Source organism: Plectrocnemia conspersa, unplaced genomic scaffold (assembly GCF_051122295.1).
Source record: "Plectrocnemia conspersa isolate PC_06_02 unplaced genomic scaffold, ASM5112229v1 ptg000008l, whole genome shotgun sequence".
In the NCBI taxonomy this organism is placed as follows: Eukaryota; Metazoa; Arthropoda; class Insecta; order Trichoptera; family Polycentropodidae; genus Plectrocnemia; species Plectrocnemia conspersa.
In genome coordinates this window covers 12,444,664-12,466,044 of record NW_028277172.1, presented here as the reverse complement: position 1 = coordinate 12,466,044, position 21,381 = coordinate 12,444,664, and the positions used below count along the sequence as shown (strand labels likewise).

Below are 21,381 nucleotides of genomic sequence, written 5' to 3'. Positions count from 1 at the left end.
ATTAATATGACAGTGAAAAAATAGTTTATTTATTCCTAAAACATGTTTTACGTAGATCAAAGTATAAATGTGTTGTGTTAATTATAATTATATAATAAATGTTACTTTATTTATTCAAAATAGTTTTTTTTAGTATTAGCTTAAGATTCTCTTAATTAGATTAATTAGTGTTTTTGAGATTTGTCAAATTACCATTAACATAAAAGGAGTACTTTGTAAAATTATATAATACATACATTATTTTTGATTGCCGTTAATTTTTTATATTAGAAAATTAACGTGGCCCAAGGGAGAAGGATCAATATGTCCTCGTTCCATGGGCCATAATTGAGAGGCCGTTATTGTCATATAATATCATCGCCCCTAAAACGAGGGTGGGTATCGGCGCCCCCATTTTGCTTCTTGGCCGGGCTGAGCTGTTAATTTCATTAAATTGCAAAATTTCGAGTGGAAATTTTACGTGATATTAATATTAACGTCAACTTGCCACACCCTCCGCCGGGCTTATGTACACGTGAATAAGTAATTTTATCAAAATCTTTGCAGCAATTTCGCTTTTGCTCGAGTAATGAGCTCTTTTAGTAGGCGCGCAAGAGAGGAGGGACATGAGAGTAGAGAGGCAAATTAGAACGACCCCCATTTAACGCCATAAAGTGGCAATGTTGCCTTTGCGACAAAGAAAAACCATATCATCTTGGCCGAAGGACACGATGGAGATGTCGATCAGAGAATAGATGTTTATTTTTGTCAATAAAATAGTAAGGTATTTTTAAAAAAATAACCGGAAGGTTTAATTCAATTGTGTTTTAGCACTGGCTGTATATTCGCTAGGGATGACACTTTACACTAGAAAAGTGCCACAGTAAAGCGAATCCCTTAATCTTATTTTAAGATACAGAGAAATTTACATGCACAATAAAACAAATATTAGCAAAACACATTTATTTACAGTACTAGTTAGAATTATATAATATATAATATTGGTTACACCACAATGCTTTCGCCAACTATCAATACATAGATATAAAAAAACAGATACTATCTTACAAATAAATAAAAAGTAGATAGCTGTGCTTATTAGGAAGTTGTCTCTTACTTATGTTCTTGCATATGGTACTTTACACATAAAATCTAAAGTTCTTTCGAAATCTCTAGATTGTGTTTATTTCTTACTAGCAAATTGAAAATGTATTATTCCAAGTACATTTATCGACGCAACATAAGAAACTTACACAAACAAAAAAATACACAAAAGAGCATTTAAGGATAAACTTAAAAATACACTCTTATAAGATTCAATTAGTGCAAGATTGCAAATCCGATGACTTAATTTCATGAAAAAGATAAGGATTTTACAAAAAAAAACTGATATCACGTAGATGTGACTTTCCATGTCCAAATTTTACACTTGTTTTTTATAGGGTTATCTAAGAAGTCGTATTTACTTGTATAAACTAATCACAATGTTGAACAATTTTTGAAATATGATTCACCCAATTGTGTTCTCACATTAAAATAAACATTCATTAGCATACGACCTGTATTTTTTTATTGAATTTTTAAAAGTGCAAAAAATTATGGACCAACCTGTATAAACACACAGTTCTCTCGAGCTCCTTAATTGATTCGGGTATCACAATGCCAATCCCAACATCTAAGAAGCTTTATTACTTATATTTTCTTTATGCTGATTGAATCTGTAATTCGCTTAAAATATCACGCACAAATTGGTTACTTCTTCAGTGCAATAAAACACTTTATAATCCATATCATTATCATTTTTAAATGACATTATTTACTGCTAATGATATTTTTTTAGCAGATGGAGATTAAAACCTTAGGAAAATCTTGCTTTGGCAATATATTGAGAAGTCTTGTGAAGTTCGTATTTGAACATATTGACAACCAAATTTAAAAAAAAAAACACATGGAACTTAAATAAAAAAATCTGTTCAAAAATTGCTAGCACGCATTAGATATTTTTCAAGAAACCTTGCAGAGTAAACGTGTGCTTTTGAATCAAAGCACATCACGTGGGCGCCGCAACTAGTTCATTTTCCACACGTCGCTCGTGTTTTCGTAGTTGCCGGTGACTCGCTAATTGCGGCTGCCACACATTTAAACACATAAATCCCTAGAATTATGTGAATGGTGACGATCTTCGACACTGTTAAAATAAATGTCGCTCTTTATTTGCTATATCCTGTGAGAATAACACCTATCTTAACATATACGGTAAAATCTTTTCTAATACACAACAATTTAATTAGGAAAAATAATATTTTTATTTAAAATATTATATTAAATGCAAAGATAAACTTTCGTTATTAATTTAACATTCATCATTAAATTAAAATTTAGAAAGCTGGTCGCTGCAAAATTTTAATTATTTTTTGTGTGTTGTTTCTCCCATTGTGACGCATTTGAGTAACTTATAAGGACACTATATTACTGATTTAATTAAAATAAATAAATAAATAATACGTATAAGCATGGTGTTATAAATCAACATTATTAAGATATATTTTCTATCCAAAGGTAAAGTTAGTAGATTTACACTGAAGCCATCTATTTATGCAAATATGTGTATATAATACCATTACAAGCTTATGCTATAATGTATATGATGCACTGGCTTTATATATTAAATCCTGTGTATTATTAGTTTAAATTCATTGATAATTTATTTTGCAAAAAAAATCATAAACGCTATAAAAGCATAATCTGTATTTACCACAAGTCGCTAATACGATTATTTATTCACAAAATAAATTAGCAAATATACGAAATATTGTCAACAAATTCAATTAAAAAAGTTTTTTTATAAAATAATATGTATTACAATTTATATTTCAATGTAATTGCAATATCATACAATGCTTATACTAACGCCATCCCCCAGGCCAACGTAACAAAAACCGATATTATAACGTTACGGTTAGTTTTAACCACGCGCACACCTCGCAAAATTTATAGCCAAGAAATAGATAAGCATATCGAATAGCAGCACAGAATTGCTCCACCTGCATCATTCATTATTATTTATACACATCCCCAGCGAGCAGTAAATGTAGTGAACTCCGACCGGAAAATTGGCCCGGCGCGGTGTGGCGCATGCAAAACGCGCGCAGATTACGGCGTTTAATCGAATTAGTCAATATTAAATCTCAATTTAACGCTCTATGTATTTAGCTTTATGCAATCAAGGAGCTGCAGGATGAGACTGCAATCTCAAGTGCAGCAAGCTCTGCAGCATAAGAGCTGCGGTTAAAAAAATACTTTACCTGTGCAAGCTTTCAAGCTGGAGCTTAATCCGGCTGCTCTTTATTAATTTATGCCGCACTCTGATTTTTCTGAGGATCATAATGTTACATGAAATTATTTTAAATTTATTTATTTGCGTCTATACAGCTTTTAAAGAGAGAAAATTAAAATATTTAAATCTATTTTTAAAATTCAAATATATTTTTAATACTGTCAAACTAATTAAATCATTGCAAAGCTAACTCTAGGGAGTTTTTAGTTGAAATATTGAATTTTAATGGTAGATTTTTCGAATAAATTAAATAATCTCTATTTTTTAATGGCTTTGAAGTTCTTAAAATAAAGTCTAACGAGCTTTGTTTATAATAAAGTTATTAAAAGTAATGGAGAAATGAAATTCAATTCAATATCAAAAATACGCTCAAGTTTTATATTTAATTGACATAAAAAAATAAATAATTTATGATTTAAATAAAGAAGTAAATGTTTTAGGAATATATATTATATATTTATTCTGAATTTTAACTAGATATTTAATTATCAATAAATTAGTTTAAATTTGTATACGTTTAACATGTAATATATGTATATAAATAATACAATTATGTTATTATGTTATACTGTAATATATTTAGCCAAGTATGTTTCTTTATAATTTTCCTTTTTTTAATAATTTTATTATTTACTAACCAACTAATAATAAGTATGTTGTTAATTTGCGCTGTAAATTTTAAATTAAATTCAAAGTTTTTTTATATTTGTTTACATTTTAAATACAAATAGTAACATATTTATCTCTTGACTTTTTTATTATAATGCTTGTATACTAATAACTCTTAATAAATTTTAGCTTTAATAAAATATAATTTAGAGCACATAGAAATAATGCAAAAAAGGTTTAAAAAGTCTACTTATAATATTAAAAAACCTTTTAAGCAGCGGTGTAATTTATATTAGTATATATTAAATCTCATGTTTAGCTAGAAAGAAAGAGAATGTTTTAAATTGACTTTTTTTATGCGGCGCAACAGTTAGAAACACAGAAACTGCTTTTCGTAAATAAAAATAATAATAAGTGATGTATTTTGATGTTAAGTATCGATGTTAAGTATTTCAAATATGCTCATCTGAATTTTTACTCTAATTTTACTTTTAAAATACTATAATACAAATCGAGAAAAAATGTTGATTTTTATACGAACTCCTTAAAATAACAGTATATTTTTCTTTAGATCTGTACAACATATAAATATTATATACATATAGACTTTCTTGCATACCCGATCAAAACATTTTATTTACAAGTTCAAGTTAACTCAAATCTAGATAATATTTTCTTAAATCTTAAAATCATTACTAAAACTACGGTAACTATTTACTAAAAAATCTTCGCTCTTTCAATGTTAATAGTTCATTAACTGAAGTTGAATTTAAAATATTTTAATAATAAGATGATTTTTACACTTTACTAAATGATTTTCACCAATATAATAAATATTTAACAATCTCTAATTTGTTGATATTATATTTGGATTCATAAACGCTCTTTTTAAAATCGCAAAAATAAAATATGTATTACGAAAATCTGAAAATTAGCAGTGATTGAATTATTTTGATATATAAAATTTGTTTATGTATTATGTTAATTTATTTCAATTAATCTGAGAGCATTGTGACCTTAAAAGTTACCCTAATGCGCCATGACTGTTAAAATAATACAAAGTGGTAGTGTATAAAATAAAACAATCATAACATGTAATACGCAATCGTGACTCTCAAAAATTTAAATTCCTCAAGAATGGTTGACTTAATAACAGCGTCTTTTAGTATCTTACAAAAATGTTAGCTGACATACAATTTCATCTAAAAATAAAATTTGTATATAATAATTATGAGATCCTGATTTAAAAATGCTGCGAATCATTTTTGAATCAAGATCTATAATATTGAATTCTCGAGTAACAAATTACTGTCACGAGTAACCATGTACCTTCAGTTATCTGTGTCTTTTATGACATAGAGAATATGAATAACTTAATAACTGTTTTCAAAGGGCATTCCTTATAACATAAACGTGAAACTTATAAAATTTTTCGCAGATGTCCAAGACGTAGAAAGAACACCCACTTGCTCTCAAATATTATTCAAAGATCTTTAGTGATCACACCAAATTCTCACCGAGATCATAGGTATAATGTAATGGTATATAATTTTCATCACTAAAATACAGACGATTTACATAAGCTCATATTAATAGATAATCTAAATTATTCTTTAGAAAGAAAGTTAACAACAGATCGAATGCATCTAAGAAATTTTAAATCAGCGACATAAAATCAAAAACTAATTTTTTACTGACATTTTTACGTCCTTAATGAATAAAAAGCACATGCTGGACATTTAAGGAACTCCCAAAGGGGTGAACAATTAACTGATTTTGCTTGCTCGATTGATCATCTCGGCAACCAAAGTACGACAATTTTTATAACAAATAACCTATACATGACAAACTTTACCGATAGTTTTTTCAAAATTAGTATATACAAATTTTTCGAAAAATATATTTTGCAATTTTTAATGAAAGATAAAAAGTTAACGATAATGAAACGGGTGACAAAAACCATACTGATGGTCCAATTGATATAATATCTTGATTATTAAAACAATAAATAAAATAAATGTGATTAAAAATTACATTTATTTTATTTATTGTTTTTGTATGTGAATTTCTTAGTAGATTATTCTGTATAAAACTCGTTTTAGTTACCTACTGCGCAGCATTTAGTCGTTAAAACGAGTGGTAACGCGAACGGCTTTTTCCTCTTTTTTTTGATGAAATGTGTCAATGATAAATTTTCAATTTGTTTCACAGTAAAGCCGACGTCGGTGAAAATCCAATATAAGCCCACAAAACTGAAAGCCGAGACTTCATACGTTGTCGTGTGCGAGGCAGCCGGCTCCAGACCTCCGGCTCAGGTTACCTGGTACAGGGATAATAGACGCTTCAGGCGAGGAAAGGTAAGTCGAGCTTTGTTATTTTTTTATTATTCATTAAGCATAACGAAAAAGTCATAAAAAAGGATTTTGCGGTGAATGAACAATGTTTTTGTAAGAAACTTTAAAAATAAAATATTAAATAAAAAAATTACACATTAATAAAAAATGTAATTTTTGTTATTTAAAACATCCACTAAAACTAGATATCTAACCACTCAGTAAAAATATCATTCAAGACAAAATAATAATACATAAACATACAGCCTTAAATATTATGTAATAATTAATTATTATTATTTATTTTTATTCTATATACACAAATTTTTAATATTTATTAGAAAGTTTTAGTATAAAAACACACACTCAACAAATGTTTTAAACCTCAAAGCTTACATAAAATTCTATACGTGTGTGTTTAAAACAATGTGATAAATAATTAGGTCTTTAACAACATATGACTTCGGTTGTAGAACATTGAACATTCGGTTGTAGATTCGTAGAACATTGAACAACTTATTCGATTGTCTAATGTTCTACAATCTAATGTCCTTAATCATATAATCTTGGATCATAAATCACTCGCAAACGACCTCAGAAATCAATTTACAAGTTTGTCTAGTTAAAAAATATATAAAACAATAAGAGAAACCTATTGACAGACAAAGTTAGTAGCGCTTGCTTTGACTTAACTCAATTGAAGATTTATCAAATGCTATTTACTAACATAAAAGTAATTAATGTAAATAATTATTTAATTTTGCTTTTTAACTGAATAAATGTCTCAATAATGTAACTGATTTTTTCTACGGCTGCAAATATCGCATTCAAATTAAGCTAGGTTTTTTTTAGAATTTTGTCCAACCGAGCTTAAAAGGTTTGCTTTTACCGGTCTAGAAACTACAAAACATATGTGATATTGTATACGTATACTAACCATCCTGTATATTTCATCATGGGTGGTGCCCATTTTTTCTATCTCTCGTAAAATATATCCTGCGTATCGCTTTCTTTATTTTTCATCATTTGTTCGTTCCCACACACGTGTCATTGTGTCCTTAATGAAAGTCCTGTCCATGTTATTTTTTAATATAATGATCCTGCGGGCCGCAAGGCTTCCTCTTATAGGAAAACGGAGTGGGGGCCGTAATTCGTCCCGTCCGCCAGGGAATTGTCTCTTTTGTACGGGAGAGCGGCACAATAGCACCGCGCGGACTGGCCGAGTTAATTAAAGATAAAACGATTATTTCAATATGGTTTTATTTAATAATAAAGTTATCTGTCGGCAATTCCGCGATTGCGGCCCGTAGAGGCACCGCGAGATTGCGCGCAAAGATAACATCATACCGATTTTGCTCTCCTTTGTCTCTTGCGAAACGACAGAGATAACCCGGCGACGTTATCAACACTCGAATGCGAATGAGAAATGCTTTCGGTTTGAGTTGGCGTTGAGAGAATACGCGACAATGGCTTCTCGGCAATTATAAGGAATCTCTATATGTGTATGCTGTGAATGTGACTTTGAATTGTAAATGTAAAAGGGAAACGTTGATATTTGATTTAACCCATTAGTGCAAAGATTGTGAGACTTTATTTAAAGTATATATTTTACATTAAAAGATTGGGTTGCTATGATATTATGTGATGGGATAAAAATTGTCTTTACAATGAACCAGATATTTAAAAGTTCAATATCGACTCATACAAGTATGCCAATAAATATTTTTTTTACAAAGCTAAGAAATTCAGAATTACAAATTAGCTAATTTACCTTGTTAAATTTTTATTTTAATGATTGTATACTGCGTTTCTTAATAAATAAAATCAGCACAATTATACCAACGCTGTGTTATCAACATGATAGCAATTAGAAATTATAAAACAGGAAACAGTGCGTAATTTGCATTACGCACTGTTTCCTGTTTCCTATAACGTATTACAAAATGATTAATTTACTGTCATCTTAACATATAGTGTCATACACTAATCTTAATCATAGTGTTATCTAAAAATGTTGTTTAGACACATATTGAATATATATTCAAAAATGCACAGACAAATTTCAATCATCTGTTTTGTGATTTTGATTGAACAACGAAACTTTTATTAACATTCCAAGTGGCTTTCTTTTCATTTATATACAAAGTTAATGTTATGATGTTATGATTTGCTCTTAGAAATGTAATCCATTATCAATATTCCATTAGCGTTCCAAAAACAGTATCTACCGCTTCGGTATCAAACGGCACAACATTTAATTTCATTGTTCTGACTGTTGCTTTAATTAAAGCTTAAAATTGTTAATTGATTTTTTTATAAAATAACATTAGATAAAAATAAATACGTTTCTGATCAACACCTTGAATACTTTTATAATTTGTCACTATTTTAATAACATATTTTTAACTTATTCATTAGCTTAACAATTCAGTAGAATTTGACCATAACGACTTTATTATTAGTGAAAACAGTTAAATGCTTTTCACTGCAAGAATCATCTATAATGCTTTCCTATGTTTAAATGCAGCTACTTGTTTATGAATGACCAGATATTCCTTAAATGTTTTCACGTGTCTCGGTGTTCTTTTTTCAGTATTTAATCACTGCATTTTATTTTATTTTTTGCAAAATTAAATACAAACTTTATTTCAGAAAATTCCACAAAATTTATGAATTGAAGTTAACGTGGAATTAAACAGAAAAACTAATAACAGTTTGCATAGCCTTATAAAGAGAACGTGCGTCTAATGCTCTCTGTGACAGACTGTTTCAATTTCTTGTACCAAACTAATACGTCCATAAGTATTTTATAATCTTTCAATTTATTTATTTTTTATATTAAATTAATTTCGATCATCTTAGGGTCGTTTAAATATAAATGTATTCAAAATTATATACAAATACCAAGTAGGTTATTAAAAGCAATAGGGCAGTTCCATTAAACTAAAGTGGCATTTGATAATATAGTAATTGGCAATACGGTAAATTTACGGAATGGTGTATTTGGAGTGGAGTTTGCAGTGCACTTCCATCACTGAGTTGACCTTTTATGCGTTCAAATTCAATTTAAAATGTGGTCCAATCGCCACTGCGCATGCAGGTTATGGATGAAATTGCAACGAATAATTGGAATTAAATCGCAGCTATGCACTCGTCCATTCACCAACTGGTTCCACTCTAAATTGTATAAAGGAAAAAAAGAATAAAAAAAATGGAATTAATCGAGCAGTAGAATAGAAAATTTTAAAAAAATATGTTCAAACAACTAGTTAAATTTTGACCCATAATTTTAATCTGCATAAATCAAGTCGGTATTATGATTTTAATGAATAAATTATATTTTTACTAAGCGTACTTACACATATTCTAAATAATTGCTACGTAGCTAGAATAGACAAATGCTTTCAGTCTCAAACACTAAGTTACCGCCAGATCGGTCCCAAATTACATTACTTATGGAGATTTACATTAGGTAAGCGCAGTACGTATTATTCTTCCCAGTCTGTATGCGGCAATTCTTAAACATTTGTAGAATTTGTGATATGTGCGAAATGTCTCGAGTTGTATATAAGAATAAACTACCTTAACATAATTATAAATAAACACAACATATGTTACTATTACACTTGTACCATACCAGTTGTCAAATTATCAAAGAGTACATAAAATTACTCTTGGTGAAAGTATTACTGTATTTTATAAAATTACCAAATATATTTTTATATATATTTATATAACTAGATGTATATCATTATTTAATCTATACGTTAGTATTACTTGATTTATAAAGTTAAATATGACGTTTAATGGAACGTATAAATTAAATAAACCAACTCATAACTGCCAATTAAAGAAAAACATCTTGCAATAATTAAGAAAATTCGACGAGATATGAGTATCGATACTTTTGGATAAAAATAATATTTACTTTAAAAATCACAATTTTAAAATATTTTTACTTGTGTTTAAGCAAGACAATTTATCTAATATGCGATGACGAAAAAACGTTAATTAAGTAGTTAAATGTTTTTAAACCATTTTATTTCAACAGCAAAAACGTTAGTGAAAGTTTAATATTAACGACTGCAATAAGAGCATATTATTACGTTTTTTAAGTACATGTTTAACCACTTTATATAATGATTGGAATTACTGTTTTTTTCCATTTACAGTTATTTTATAACATGAAGTATAATATTTTGCTTATATTATATTTAATGTTTTTCTTAAATAAAATGCATAATTTCATACGTATGCTTTGCAAAAAAACTTGACTTCGTCGAAATTGGAATAAATATATTTTTTTCGGTTGGCTGCAAACACTTTTTTCTCAATCGACTTTTCGCAACTTCACAAAGGGGCATGGTTAGCAGCCCGCCGATTGTTCTCGTCACGGTCGACCGATTCCGAAATTTCCTTCTTTGTAAAACTGCAAAATTTAATAAAGCAAATTGTAAAATAAAATCCACCACCCCTACCGTACCAACCCCAACAGCTTTATGCTGCAACATTAAACATTCGTCGTCGGCCCGGGCCACATCCTCCAAGAAGAGCTTTTGCTCCCCGGCCTTTGGATAAAGCTCCGTTTGAACATAATTTGACCTTGAGAGTAAAAAGTCATTAGCTTTCATTAACCGAAACGTGTATATTATTTTTACAAAAATAAAATTTGTGTTTTTCAAATTTGCTTTTGTGACTGTGTGACTTTTTCTGCCAGTTAGATAACATAAAATTTGATTGATAAAATATAATATACTGCAAACGTGTTTGGTAAAATATAAAAGTCAGTATTGAGCAGCAAAGTCGATTTGGCAAGAATTGAATCCGAGAGTCTTCGCTGTGGTCGCTGATGATTACCCGTGATTCATGTTTGGGATTAAGTACCGTAGTTAGGTAGTTACCAGTAGAGTCTCCAATTCGAGTAATCGAGTACTCGATACTCGAGTATTTTTGTCTATTTATCAAGTATTTGATAATTGAGTATTTTGAAAATTACTCGATTAATACTCAAAATTAAAATTTTTTTAAATATTTCAGAACCAAAAATAACTTTAACTCGGTCCGGTAAAGGTTAACGTCTTGCTTTTATTTGGCGTTTATGCCCGAAGTCTCGAGTTAGAGCGGTTACTATCAGTTATAATTTTTTCATAGTTCCATAGTTCCGGTCGTCGGCTATGTTAGTGGGTACGACGGAGAAATTTCTTTTGTGTTTTCTGTTCGACAGTCCCGACTTATCTAATTTATGGCAATGAACAATATGAAATATCTAAAAAAAATTAAGGTTTTATGACTATGCAGTTGTAGCGTAAAGTGTTTCAAATTGTTTATACTGATCCCTCAGCTTAAAATATAAATCAAAACAATTGTGTGTTTTAAAGGCATTTAAAGTAAAGTCAGTTCTTTGCGAACCGTTTAGCTCTAGAGTGAAAGGGATTCACCCAAATACATCTTCGAAGGATATAGATTTAAATTCTTCGCATTAATCAGTAGGAGTAGAATATTGTATATTGTTAAGAAAAAAATCTATTCAAGAAGAATTACAAAATGCTATTTTGTCAATAGTCAAAGGAAACAAGAGAAAAGCAGAGAAGGGAATGAAAGAAGAGAACATAAAAAGAGAGTTCAAAAAATTTTATATCTATAAAAAGCGAACAGATATAAATTAGAAGCCTTATCCAACGCGTTAATGACAATAAGACCAACATCAACAGCAACGGAAAGGGTTTTTTCCATAACGGGAATAATAAAACCAAAGGTTAGCAGTAATATTAAATTCGAGACACTTTTTGCAGTATTGTTTTTAAAAAGTATGTTCGTGAAGGTAAAATAATTGTAAAAATTAACATACAAAGTATTTTATTTATTTATTTATATGTGCACAAATTTGAATAATAGCTATTTTGGTACATTTGGTAAATACTCAAAAGTACTCGAGTACTCGAGTATTTTAAAATTGTAATATTCGATACTCGAGTAGTTGATGGTTCGAGTAATTGGAGACTCTAGTTACCAGCGACTTTTCAAATGACTGCCATTCGTCTGGTGATGTAACCAAGTACTAAATATTTTATATTGCTCCATTAAGGAAGCTTGGACAAATAGGAGACGAGGCTAATTAAGAGGCAATCGCATTAGAGTCTAACCACATCACTAAAAATAAACCTTTATAGTTAAAGCTAGTTAAAGGTGGCCTTTCTTAGTCGACCGTTCTATAATTACAAATATAAATAATAGTACAATATTGCTATATGATAAGTTATTGAGTATTGCATTTAGGCGTGTGTCTCGAAATTTATAATGGTTGGTCTTTATTGTGTTGTAATTGATAATTATTTATCAAAGTTCGAATGGCTATTGTGCAATTCTGGGTGTCCTGTCGATTTATTGTTAACGATTTTATACTTTTTTATAAACCGAACGATTCACGTTTCTATGATTCATCAATGGTACTGTTGAAACACACATTATAGTATAATTTTGCGAATACTGTTACATTTATTGACTTAAATTGTATAATATAACTAATAATTAAATAGTATTGACTGAAAATAAAATTCTATATCGGCTGCATCTCACGATATATGTATTTAAACAAAAAACTTAATTTTTTACACTCTCTTTATAAGTTAAGTATAAATAATATACTCACAGATGTTACGTCTGCATTAAAATAAAATTATTGCACAGTACATCATATGATTAGTATATATCTACATATAACATAAAATTATGATTGTATTTAGTTAATAAAAAAGAGTGAAATAAGCAAAACGTAACTCAAACAAGTATAAAAACGATTAAATATCACATTGTCCCAGACGGTTAAAAAACCTTTGATATATGTACGTACGTTTTATATGATATACAATATGCATAGTCTTTAATTTATGGCAGAAAGTATTCACAACATAGATGTATTATATAGCTCTGAAAATATGTTCATGTTACTAATACAATATATTTTTTGTATATGAATTTAATACTAAAGCAAAACTGAAAGGTGTAAGGCATACATATTATATATTAAAACGAACTTATTATTTTAATGAAATTACTCAGATGAAAATATTTTAAATACCATAAAAGAATATTTAATCTAAAGATTCAATTTTTATGCTTGAACAATATATACGTCATCTATTTACAGATAAGGACCATTATAAGTGGAACTTTTTTAAGAAACACTTATCTATTGAATGAACATTAATATTAGCAACGTTATTTAAAATAACGCTTGTTCTTTAAAAACACACTTGTATTAAATTTTTGCGAAAACACAAATAATGAGCTTTACAAACACTAAAGTTAAAATTAAAAAAAGTCTAGTTTGAATCTAGATAAATTTTGTGATACATACTATATAAATAATTGCTCAAATAAAATGAAGATATGTTATATAGAACTAATATTAATAAAGAAAGTATTAATCATATTTTATTTATATATTATTTTATATCAAATTCTCACCAATAAGGTAAAGAAAAAAGATTTTATTTTGACGGGTGATTATTCTTCATCTTTTTAAATTACAAAAATAATAATAGTCAGAATCATATGTATTAGACAGACGTTTAGTAGTATAACAAATAAATAAAATACATACTTACATCCCTATTTATAATATATCACTAATGATTTAAATTTAATATTTACGTACTTGTGAATTTTTTTAGCTTTATTTATATTTTTTGATGACTTACAAACTTAAGGATCCGAGATGCTATGTTAACGAATCGGCAAACTTTGACTATCTTGTCTAACAATGAGTTATCCCTTAGCACTTTTAATATTGTGAAGTTTTCGACAAGAGACGGAGCGTTTTCAGTGAAAACTTTTAATATAATACGATTTTTATGTGCGGCAAAATATCAAGGTACAAGAGCCTAAATACACCCTTGCCATTTAGCGGAGCTTTACACACCTGATCGCACTTAAGCACGAGGACTTTCGACCGTTATTATTATCCTCATCCACGTTCTTTCGCGAGTTGTTTGCCGTACATATATAGTGTTAAAGTAAGCTTGGGGCGGATGGTCACTTTACAATATATTTAATAGATAAGATAAAAGTATAGATACTATGATTGTTTTACTAACTTCTTTGATGAGCTTTTAACACTGTGCTTCGTACCAGCTTAGCAAAATAAGTATTTTCTCACTTTATGTTAAAGCAGGTTTAGACTAATCTGTTATGCTTCGCTAGATATATTTTTGACGATACTTATAGAAAATAATATAACTAGATAGGCACAGTGGTACCTAAATGAAATTGACAATAGTGATTGCATTTATTTAATTACTAATTCTTTGACTTTAGATTGGGACATTACCTCAACATTTAAACCAAATATTATTTATTGACCCTTATAATGGCAGCAGAAGTTCTTGATAGACAAAATATGTAATCCATAACTAGATATAATTTTTTTATTAAAATGTTTCTAGCTGAGGCATATGCACTTCTACAATGACATAAGATATTATATAATATAATCAAAGTTAAGTTTAATTTTATCGTTCCCGAAATGTTTTTAGCTACAAAGATAGATAAAAGTGTGCAACAGTTATCCAAAGTTAAAAGCTGTTTTAAATTACAATAGTTTTCTGTAGTTTTTCAGTGAAAAATAAAATTTTACATTGAATATAATGAAAAAATAAAATTCTACAACAAACTAATACATATGTCGAAAAACGAATAATGTTTATAGTTTTTGTGACTCATTTCTATTAAATACATTTATGAATATTAAAATCAGTTTTTTTATATCATTTGAAACAATATTATAAATTAAGAGTTAAAATTAAGGGTGTCAGTTTTCCCCAAGTTTACCTCTGATGGTACTATATCAATTACCCGCCAGTGTCAGTTTCTTAATATTTTATTAACGAAATATATTTATTATATGAGTTTTACGGCGACGCGTATTAATTTCTCGGTACACAAAGCACCCTCAGGTGCAGCAGCAATATTGCTGTACAATAAGAATTTCAAGATGAGAGAGAGCTCCGATAATAGCTTTATAATGCATATAAAACATCGCATATTGAGCTGGTGCCTTAGATGAAATGCCATCGTTCATACCATAAAGCCATATTTTTATTTATTATTTGATAATATTTTTAACATTGATTTATTTTAAGCCAATGTTTTTTATTATTAAACAATATAATTTTATTTTTTATGAGCCAGACAAAGACAATTTCAATATTACAATATTTAAATTAGACTGTATAAAACGAAATAACTCGATTTATATGTAAAATTATGACCTGATTTTGTCTGTTTTTCTCTGATAGGTTTCGTTTTTAGATGTGGTTAAAAACTCTTTACATATATACAATAATACATACAGACATTATCTATATTTTTTGCCGAAAAAAAGGATTATGCATAAAATCTTGAAAAATATTTTTATGATATTTAATAAAATAAATTTTATTAAAAAAACTCATCATGTAATTTTAGATCTCAATTGTTATTAGTACTAATATTTTGCTTACTCTTTAATTTTTTTTCTCAAAGAGATGGTGAATTGAATGTATATATATATTAAAACGTACATATATTATTTGTTCTACAATCTATAATATTTTACATAGATTTTAAAAATCTTTTTCTCTGACAATACAAACACGCGCAAAACGTAGGTAAAATATACGTTTATTTGATTTTAATTAATACCGCATTTGAATTAATATTTATTCTCTTTTTAGAGTTTTCTCTTTTCCTCAGATTACTCAAAGTGATATAGAGATAGCGGCCCGTAGCCTTTTTTCGCTTCCCCGTCGTCAAAGGAACCAATTGTGCCAGTTTATCAATCAGCATCTGGCGTTCATGCGATTGGAAAACACGCACAGCCAAAAATCGCCAAAATCAATTTCAGAATTTTGCGAAAATTAAATAAAAACACGAATTTGCAAATTTACAACGCTTTTATTCTTTACACTCGTACGCATGTAATATAAACGTGGCACATGTACAAAAATGATTCATGGATGATGTTTTTTTTTTATTCTGCGTAATCGTAATATTTTCCAATCCCAATTTGTTTTTTTTAAATTTGAGCAAATTATTTTTAACGCATTGCGTTTGGATATTTTTTGTAGCTAATAAAGTTACTATAGCGCTTAAATAGTACAAAATAAAGAACATAATTTGAGCGAAAAAATGTTTCAATTAAGAATTTATTTACAATAGAGAGACTGTTAGACTCAAGCAGCACTTTTGTTATTTATATGTTTTATTCTATAAAAAATATGATAATAATACTTACCTGAAAGTAAAAATGTTTTGATATTTAGTAAACAACATACAACCTTAGTTTTTTTAATTTCAAAAATTTTTTCAGACGAGTTTGAAAAAATGGCGGCCTTAAGCTAAAAAAATGAGTTAACTGTTTAAAAATTTATTTTAGTAAAAAAACACGCTTATCTTCTACCCTGATTTTTAATATTATAAACATTTTTTTTAATATATAAAACACAATTTTTAGGTGACCATCGCAATATAACAAATAGCTTGAATGGCATTACTTGCAATTTGTGGCTTCGATTTACACATGTGCTCCCGTTAAAAATTATATAAAGAACACATTTTAATTGTTATAAGTTTTAATAACCATTAGCGTTCAGTTCTCAATATATTATGTTTCAACGGTATTATCGGATATATTAAATTGATCGGGTTAAAGTTCACCCTGTGTACGTATACATTTACGAGATCGTTAGTAGACCGCAAACTACTCTAATTACTGTTGAAACTAGTTTTATTATTAAATAGTAATCTTTATGAAACCTCTTTTAAATTATAAATCCAAATGGTTCAAAACATATTAATTATTTTAAGCAAAGTCGATTCAAGGTGTGTGTATTAGAACATATCAAAGTATTAGGTATGTACATATATCTGGGTCGCGGCAAAACACAAAGGGAGGATTAGCACATGTATTTGAACATTCTAAAATCAGTACGTTTCAGTTCATTTGCAAATTTGCTGGTGCCTCAAGAAGAAGGCCTTTAGTTCCTGACCTAGGGAGAAGGGGGCAACCACATGCCAATCGATAGGGCAATATATTCCGCGGTCCCCCGCCATATTTGTATTCACGTGCGGAGCCGAAGATTAAATGCATGACTTGCCGCGGCGGCATCGGCAGTCTGATTGTGTTCACCTCGAACCGGTTCACGTTCCTATTACACAGTGAACGGTTATGAATATATATGTATGTATATACATATATATTATTCAGCTATTTGCGGAGCGTAACGCGCGAGAATGCGAAAAGTGGAGGAAAAAGAGGCGCCGACGGAATGTGCAGGGTGCCCTGCTCGGATGATCAGAGTATTACGCGCGCCCGCACACAAACACGAATTTCCTTTCTACTGGCAACACTCGAAGCGATTCGCGCTCGCGAACACCAGAGGAGCTCCCTCCTCTCACCACTTTCCTCTTCCACGTCTCACTCTGAGTGTGTGGCTCGAGGAATGATATGATTTAGGTGTATCAGTGTTTGAGCTTCACTCGGTGAAACTGGCAGAGTGCGAATTTCAATTATAAAGACGCATACAATCAAGACTTTAAATTTTGAATGTGCTTCATCACATGTAGTCATCTGTTCCTACCTTCGATCAGTATTGATCATTTGTATATTGTGAGAAGACTTTTGTGTTAATAATAATAGAGTAGATGGTCCAGGTTACCCCTAAGGAAGTGTCTACGATCGCTCAAATAACTTAAGAATAACCAAATTATGTAAATCTTCTTAGAAACCAAGATCCAAAATTTTTTTATTTATAGCAGATTTTTTGTCAAAGACCTTCTCAAAATCCCTATATCAACGTCTTGTATATAGGTATTTGACAAAAAATTTGAAAAATTACTTGTCTGTATTCTTGCATCAAGAGATTTTGCCACTCTTTTTGTGAGAAACCAAATGTTAATAACAGTAAAACGGGTGAGGCGAAATACATGCTGATTAGTCCAGCAAAACCTTGTCAACTTTTTCATAAATATTGTGACCTTTGTGCATTTATCATTTATCAGGCATAGATTAAATATATCAGATACGTTTTAGAGGAGCAGCGAGACTGACTTCACAGCCCTTAATCTAATGAAATAAAGGACCAAATCAATCCGAGAAAAAGTCCTAATTTATTTTGTTATTGCAAGAATCTAAAATAATAATTTATGATTTCCTTTAATTTCTAATTATTAAAAATAGGTCTTAAGTGTTGCAGATTAAATAAATAAAAGTGATTTTATAGTTTAATAAATAAAGAAAGGCGAAGTATGTGTTATTCGTAATTGTCATTTAATGAATGTGAGATAAAAGTCAAGCTGTAAAATATGAATTATTTAAGGGAATATATTATTATTATAAAAACGTGATGTGTGAACTACAATTCTATTTGATTATTATTTACTCCGTTTTTACTTTAATTTTAATGCTAATGTTTTTATTATTAAATTTAAGGTAAACAAACAATACAATTTTTATATGAATTCAAAACGGTTGAAGTATAGCAACGGTAAAGCAGCATAAGCTGCTCGTAAACTTAACAATGCTTTTAGTGTGGGTACTACTTAGGAACGTACGGTTCAATGGTGGTTTCAAAAACTTCGGGCTTCAGGCGAGGGCCTTGAAAATGAAGAAGGTAGAGCAACTAGAGGTGTTATTTGAATCAGAACCTACTACAAAAATTCTAGTGCTTACACAAAAGTTAAGCGTTAGTAGCTTCAGTAGTTCTAGACCGCTTAAAACAGATCGGAATACCAAAAAATGGATGCCGTACGAACTGAATGAAAATCAACAGATCGTTGTAACGGAATTCTTTTGGGACAGTATTTCTAAATCGTATTATACCTTAAGATATATCCTTTACAATAACATAAAGCTTTGTGCATTTTTATGTACAAAAAAAAATGCTCCTAATCATATTGTGAGATATCGAAATTATACAAAATAGTTATGGTGACTCTTTGATATTATAAAATTCTAAACATTTTGAATTCTAGTGAAACCATGCTGTTGATTATTTTCTAGATGTACTCAAATGCTTGGTCCCTGTACTGGTCAACCATAAAAGTCCAATTTCTTGCACGAAACACACATCGCATTGCCCTAAAAAGATTGCCTCTTAACGAATTGGATTATAAGTATTACGACTGCATTATACTTGTTTAAGGATTTCTACAACTTTTTACTAAATAACGTGCTCATCAACCATGTGTAGTTTGATATTCTATTGATCATTTAATAATAAAAATATATAGATTCTGTAAGTAGGTTGTTTGCAGTGAAAAATATGTTTTAATTTTAAGGCACCGCAATTATTTTCCTAGAAATTTTATATAAATTAAATAACAATTTATTATTATTATAATAATTGGTAAAATATGTATATGCTATGTAACCATTGCTGTAGAAAAACAAATAATTTAAATATCTGATATTTTTTACTAAGATAATACAACACAAAAAAGTAAATAATATTATGTATATTATTCTAGATAATAATTAGCATTAAAGTGAAATTGTGAGGTAAATACAATTGTTTTATTATTAATTATGCATTGATATACAATTTTCAATAAATAAGTATGCCTCTAAAAAAAACAATTAAATAAACATGCGCTTTAAGGTTATGCTTCTTATATTTATTTTTGCATTAATTTTTCATATATTAGCATCTTGGTTTTTCAATATAATAAATAGTTATAGAAAATTATAATACCATATATCTAAAACGTATTATTCAAGTTTTATAAATAATTCTGTTTTTTATAAGCATTTACTTATTAATTAATTTAAATTTCAAACAAGAAAATATTCAAAATGTATTTGGTCTTACAAATATAAATCTGCATATATTGTATATATTAAAAGAATTGTTATTATATTATATATATATTATTGAGATTATTAGAGTATAAAATTTTTAATACATTTGACAAACTTTTTCTTTTAATTATTGACGATCCATAAAATATAAATTAACGATCATGATAAATTTTGCTGAAACAAAAATGATCCATATTAGAAAAAACTACTTCTAAATTACATAAATACTTGTGTGTTATTTAACAGCATAAAGTGCATATTTATCAAACTCTCGAGTAGTAGCAAAAGCCACGTTTTTTATATCTATATAAAACGTGGCTTTTGCTACTACTCGTTTAATAAATATGTATTAATACTACTTGTAATATTTAAAGTTAATACACTCTATTGTGGTGTATAAAGATATTTAATAAATAATAAATATCTTGATTTTATAATTTATTTTGTCATGAAACATTACTGAAAATTATACAATATTTTATACATATAATATAATATAAAAAACAAAAATATTATTTCATCGGTCCTATACTTTATTACAATGGTGCTTATTTTCTACTTAGAAACCCCATAAAAATTGTATTTTAGTGAATTACAAAACATTATAAAACATCAGAGTAAATAATGGTTCTTTTTATGTTATTTAAAGCGTTTATTTTTCATGTTTTAGGTCTCCAACTTAATACGTAATTCTAAGCTGATAACTTGTCATTTTAATAGTGATTAGTAAATCAACATTCGACACACAGAGTTTCTATAGTATATTTTACTAGTATAAGATCAAATTTAACATTATGAAATTAATTATGTTTTATTAAAATTTGTATCAATATACTTTCTGATAAAATTATGAATAACATAAAATAGTCCCATCATCTGCAAATACACATTTCTCTTGACTTTTAAAATAATTATCAATGGCTTTTTCTTTCTAGGCTAACCAATGTTTTTGGTAAATTATTTTTTTATATGCGCGTTTATTACAAGATTCAATTTAGAAAAATACATACAATAAAACTTAGTACAAGTGGCAGATTTTTCTACATTTTCGAAAAGAATAATAAAATAAAATCCGTCCATTGAGACAATAAGTGATTTTTATACCATATAGATGGCATTCTTTCTTCTTTCGCGCAGCAACTATGCACTTACCATTAAAATATATTGTAATATAATTTATTAAGTTTACATACAAATATTATTATCTCTATTCTATTATTTCATATTAATATGTGTTAGTTTGTAGTACTATTTTTTGTTGTCATGATATTACATATGTTTAATAA

General features: G+C 28.5%; 1 protein-coding gene across 1 annotated transcript in view; it reads left to right on the top strand.

Annotated features, from left to right (window-relative positions):
• Nucleotides 1-21,381, top strand: part of LOC148233025 (neural cell adhesion molecule 1-like) — a 602,564-nt gene that overhangs the window by 335,291 nt on the left and 245,892 nt on the right. The window contains exon 7 of the mRNA XM_088190284.1: nt 6,137-6,282. Coding sequence (XP_088046410.1) covers nt 6,137-6,282 — 146 coding nt within the window. The remainder of the gene's footprint in view (nt 1-6,136; nt 6,283-21,381) is intronic.